The following is a 5,888-nucleotide window of genomic DNA, read 5'->3' on the forward strand; positions in this document are numbered from 1 at the left end:
TCTTCACATTTACCTCAAATATCCTAATTCAGGCTCTCATTATTTCCTTCTTGGACTTTCTTTAGTGGCATTGGATACAAGTGAAATGAGGGTGGAATATGCCAGATAATCCGACTAGGTCCAACTAAGAATCTAAGGAATGTAGTACTTTGTAATCCATCTCCAAATAAATTAGCCTGAACTGTAGGTGTTCTCTGCCTTTGGTTTGACAGTATTATTATTGTTTGCCCTCATTTCCCCATATTCTCCATCTTTGTTTCAGAACCTACTTGGTATTCTCACCACAAATCTAACCTAGCCATAGTGGCTTAGAAAGGACCAAAATCAAGCAGAAATCTGGTAGTCAAAGAGCTGAGAGTTCGATGACACATCGTTGGCAAGCGGTGAAGCAGGCGTGCATACATTATTTATGGGAGGTTAAATTGGTAGGACCTCTTTGGAGGGTAATTTGGCAATGGCTATTACATATAAAATTGATCCAGCAATTCCATTTCTAGGAATTTATCCTGCAGATATACTAACACATGTGCCCAAAAATGTATGCACCTAAGTAATCACTGCAGAATAGTTTATAGGAACAGAAAAAAGAATCAATATATACGCTCATTAAAGGTGTAATGAATAAAGTATGTTCCAACCATTCAGGGAAATACTGTAAAAATAAAATTAATTGGGTAAATACTTATAAGAAATAATCTCTGAGATTTTGCGACAAAAATGGTACAGATATATGCAGCACATGCTGTCATTTATATAAAAATTGCATGCACAGGTACATGTATGCTTATAAATGTATCAACCATTTCTAAATGGATACAGACACAAAATGTACTGCTCATGATCTATGGGCAAGAGATCAGGGATCTTAGGATATGAGACTTACTTTTCACTGTACACTTTCTATACAGTAGGTCTTTTTTTTATCATGTGTATGTATTACTTAATTTAAATAAAACAAAATTAAAATAAAGACCAAGTGTTAATAGATGTAGTTTAAAATATTAGGAATATGTGCACATGTAAAATGGTATACATATATGCCTCTTCCTGACAAGGGAATGTATACATACACCAACATACAATATATGTGAGTAGGTAGCTATAACCAACCTGGACTTTTTTCTTAAATACAATTGTTTGTTAAATCATCTTAAAAATACAAGATTCCTAACTGTCCCAACCTATAGCAAGTTATGTTGATAAGGTATTGAAGATGTTATTTAATCTTTTCACCCATGATAGTAGCATAAATTTGCTTTTCAAAAAAAAATGTAAAAAGTTAATGTGTGCACTGCTGATGTTTCAGCTTTGGTTTCTCTCTTGGAAGATTTTGACTTTGATAAATATATTCCTAGAAGGAAAATTAAGAAAAAATAAAGTGTATATTTAAGCATTCAGAAACTTTAGCCTAACAATTGCTAAAATGCTAAACATGTTTTATTTTTTCTGCAATACATCACATACTCAAATCCAGATAAAAGAATTATCTATGTACACAATAAGAAATTGTCAACAACTCTACGTTGAGCACAACAGCTGGTCTTTCTCTGTAAATGGCTGCCTGGATAGTGTTACCTAAACTTTAAAGAATGTTTACCCCAAAAAGTACTTCCCTGATTGTCCTGCCACTTACAGGCCACTTTTGCTTAGCTATTTATGAAATCTGTAGTATAAATGCTACCCAGGAAATCAGGCCATAATATAGCAGCTTTAAAAAAGAAGGCTGAGGGCCTGGGGGTATTATGCTAAATTTTACTGAATAATCAAAATTATGATTAGTAGGATGAACACCACTGTGAGATTTTTTGACTAAGAAAACATATTTTTAAATATTTTATGTACAAAAATACACAAACAACAAATGCCTGGGTTCCAAAATCCAAATAAAACAGGCGCCAAATGGTGGCAATCTAGATCTTGAAATGCATTTTCTGGAGCAGGGCTAAACACCTGCCCTGTTATATATACCAGGGTTAGTTATTCCAACCATCCCAAAAGATACTTTTTAGCACACATTATCCCAAAATACCATACATCCAAAATGTGTAGAAGATCTGATCATACTTTCGAAACACTGGTAAAATTGAAGTACTGAATTATAGTGGCTACCATGTCTACAGCAGCCGAAAGAAAAAATATACGTCAATCACTGAAAGAACACAATTAAGGATTAGACAAAAGTCTGTGTAAGAGAAGGCAAAAAAAGACACTTGTGTTGAGGGAGATTCAGAAAAATCTTAAAGCCAAGTTTTGATTGCCCAAAGATCACCTTTGCTTTCTGTCTGTGCATAATACACTAAGCACTGATAAGCTGGGCCCTTTCCACCTGGAAGACAAACAGCACATTGAATTAAGAAGCACAAACACAGCGTTGGGAAGGAAAGTGAGAGGGGCCCGGGAGGCAAGTCCGGGCCCTCTGAGGACACAGCGGGCACCCTTAGGTCCAGAGGCCTGCGTAGTTCCCATGGAGGCCTGAAGGGAGCGGTCCTCCAGCCACGAAGAGCTTCATCTCGGGCCAGTTGTAGCAGTGGGTGTAGAGCGCGTTGGGGAAGTCGCCCATGCCCCCGAAGTAGTTCACCCACAGGTCGTCGTGGTTGAGCCAGCCTCTGCCACAGGTGAGCTTGAGCTTCCTCCCCGAGGGCCCGGGAGAGGAGTCGCGGCTGGCTGAGGCCCTCTCCTCCAGGAACCTCTGGGCGCGGATGTCGTAGAAGAGCAGGGAGCCGTGGCCCGTGCCCACAGTCACGACGTGCTGGTAGAAGCTCAGGGAGCGTACACCCGTGCCCCCCTCCCTGGAGCACAGGGGCCGGATGTTCTGGTGGCCCTGGCGCGGGTCCAGGAAGGAGACGTGGGACTGGGAGCCCACCGCGTACAGGGACAACTCGTCGCAGAAGGTCAGGCACACGTTCTCTCGGCAGTAGGGCAGCCTGACGGACAGCAGCCTGGATAGAGCGCCCCGGGCTTTCCACAGGTGGAAGTAGCCGTCCAGGGACACGGCTCCCAGCTCCTGGTTCTTGCCGCTGAAGGCCAGGGCCCGCACCTTGCGGTTGCTGGGGCTGGTGCTCGACCTGGGGATGGTCTCCACGTCCCTCGGCCGGATGTGGGCGTACACGGGGAGCCCGGCGTCGTTGTGCCAGGCGATGCTGCCGTTGAACACGTCGGGGTCCATCCGCCACAGCGCCACGGTGCCGTCGCGGGAGCCGCTCACGGCCACCGTGTCGCTCATCCAGGCGATGCTGAAGATCCAGTCCTTGTGGCCGTGGCGGTCGCCCAGGCACACGGGGTCCAGGGTGGGCAGGTGGTAGACCGCCAGGCTGTTGGGGTTCTCGCCCCCGGTGGCCAGAAGCGTCTTGGAGGGATTCAGCTCGATGGCGTGGATGCCGCAGGTCGGCTGGGCCTGGGCCAGCCAGGGCCCCCGGTCCCGCATCAGGGGGATGCGCGTGATCTGGCCCGAGTGCACGTCCACCACGAACAGAGTGTTACACTTGGTCCCGCACACCACCTGCCTGCCGTTCAGCCACTGCGACGCGAACACCTTGTTGAGCGTGCCCAGCGCCAGCTCGCGCTCCCTCAGCAGCTCAGGCAGCTTCTGCACCGCGTAGCCGCGCAGCTCGCCCTCGGAGCCCGGCAGCCCCGCGCCGCCCCGCGCGCCCACCTCGCGGCCCTGCAGGTAGTGCACCAGCGACCGCCGCGTCGCCCGCCGCCTCTGCTTCTTGGGCAGCAGCGGCCCCTCGGGGGACCCCGCCGCCCCCGCCGCCCCCGCCGCCCCCGCCGCCCCCGCCGCCGAGCCCTGGCACGACGAGCCCGCGGCGCCCGCCTCGATCGCCGGCGCTTTCCGCTTCCTGCTACCTGTTTGCTGCAGGGCCATGGTGGGCGGCGGGCGAGTGGCGGCGGGCGCGGCGGCGGCGCGGCGGCGGCGGCGGCGCGCGGCACCCGTGTTGGCCGTGGCGGCGGCAGGGACCGCGGCGCCTCCGCGTCAGCCCGGAGGTCGGGCTCTCAGGGGCCAGGAGGCTAGAGCGACCGCAGGGCGCGGAGCCTCCCGAGTGCGGGACGCGGCTGCGGCGGCGAGGGCGGCGAGGGAGGCGAGGGCGGCGGGGGCGGCGGGGGCGGCGGGCCGGGCATGGAACGCGGGCCGGAGGGAGCTGGGCGTGAGCCGACCGCGGGCGGAGCGCGAGTGCAGTCCCGCGGCAAGGGCGGCCGCGGCCGCGGCGGCGGGGATAGGCGAGGGCGGGAAGTGCGGCCGGCGAGTCTGAGCGGGACGAGGACGACGCGGGGGGACCCAGTGTGAGGGGGCGGAGACAGCGGGAGGAGCCGGCAGGGAGCGAGCGGGGGGCGCCGGGTAGCACACGCCAGCCTGGGAGGGGTCGGAGGGGGGCGGGAAGGGGGGATAGAGCCCGCGGTGGGGAGACTCACCCAGGGCCAGCGCTCCGCGATCCCAGAGCCGTCTCCGGAGGACACATCCTAGTGCGCCTGCCCAGGCCCTCTTGCTCTCCTGTTCCAGGCGTTTCACCACCCTCAGGATAGCAACCAACTAGCCTTCTTAAAACCCTTACTTAAATAAAACCTGAAAGCTAAAGTAAAGTATGACGCTAGAAGGAGCTTGAACAATTATGTGTTGAAGAAACAAATAGTGTAATCCTGGGAGACTCTGCTGCAACTAGTGTTCAGTAACCCTGAACTTGACAGGGAATGGGCAGGGCGACCCTCCCCTTAGGTCTGTCCCTGCAGCATACCTGTCTCAGCCCCTCCACTGGGAATGTGCTAAAATTTTCAACCATTTTTTTTCTTAATTCTCAAATTGAGGTCCCTGAGTTTCCACACTAGAATCACTGAGGGGTGTGTTCCAAATGTAGTTGCCTAGGCCCCACTTCCTCTGGAAGTGAAGTCGGGACCCTGTGATCCAGTGCAGCTTGAGGAACCCAGAGGACTGCATTGAGGGTGGGGGTGGAGGCTGGAGGTAAGACAAGGGTGTTCCTCCATGATGTTGAGTTCTCGTGAGCCTAATAGAAGAACCGTGAAGTGGATGTGAAGAGGTACAGGAGAGGGATACTTCTTTTCTTGCTCAAGGGAAAACAGGTCCAGTCCCCACTGTCAGTCCCAGGAGGCATCCCAGGTGCCTGGGTGTAGCCTTGTCTTGTATGGGAGGGCCCCTGGGGCTTTGAGGTGGGGTTTGGGGCAGGGGGGATGCAGCGTTTTCCATAGGAAAAGGTGGTGATGATCTGTCCAGAAGGACGTAACCCCATAGGCACAATGGGAAGTGTGGGTGTTCACACTATGGGTTTAGCAGTCTCAGAATTTGGATGCATTGTATCTGGCTTTACAGCTTCAGAGTGACCAATTCGGTCGGCAAGCCTGTATTTAGACATATGAAACTGCATAGTGACATGGGTGGCTGGTAGCTGACACCAGCTCTGCAGACATCCCAGTCCTCCTCTCCAAAACTTACTTTGTTGAGTGAGTGCATGTGGAGAGGTGAATTACCTTTTCTGACCAATCACGGAGGACCATGGGAGTTACTTTGTTGTTGCTTTTCTCTACCCTTCTCCCAGCCCTTTCTGCACCCTCACATCAAAAGCACAAACTCCAAATACAAAAACCGTAGGCCCTTTGCCCCACTCCCATCCCGTGGTATATCCCAGTACCCACTCCTCCCCCATATTCCTCCCTATGTTTAATGCTGTATCACGAGGATGAAGGTTATTGGAGAGAGAGTGACCTGACAATAAAAAAAATTTTTACGACTTCATAATTAGAACTGACATTACTAGAGAATAAATAACTACAAATTCCTTTAACTTAATCTTCCATAATGGTTTTTTTTTTTTTAAATTCCACCTCAGAAAAATGGAGATTATATAGTAAGACTTCATGGCATACCCTTTACTGTTGTT

General features: G+C 51.0%; 1 protein-coding gene across 1 annotated transcript; it reads right to left on the reverse strand.

Moving 5' to 3' along the window:
* Positions 1–384: 384 nt before the first annotated feature.
* DCAF12L2 (DDB1 and CUL4 associated factor 12 like 2) lies at positions 385–4,063 on the reverse strand. Its single transcript, XM_072745020.1, has one exon. It carries the CDS (start codon positions 3,863–3,865, stop codon positions 2,438–2,440), a length of 1,428 nt encoding a protein of 475 aa, XP_072601121.1. The 5' UTR covers positions 3,866–4,063; the 3' UTR covers positions 385–2,437.
* Positions 4,064–5,888: the final 1,825 nt, after the last annotated feature.

The sequence above is a fragment of the Vulpes vulpes genome, chromosome X (assembly GCF_048418805.1).
Source record: "Vulpes vulpes isolate BD-2025 chromosome X, VulVul3, whole genome shotgun sequence".
Lineage (NCBI taxonomy): Eukaryota > Metazoa > Chordata > Mammalia > Carnivora > Canidae > Vulpes > Vulpes vulpes.

Bases quoted from the DNA above. Each gene is read 5' to 3' on its own strand.
- DCAF12L2 (XM_072745020.1), bottom strand. From the start codon at position 3,865: ATGGCCCTGCAGCAAACAGGTAGCAGGAAGCGGAAAGCGCCGGCGATC.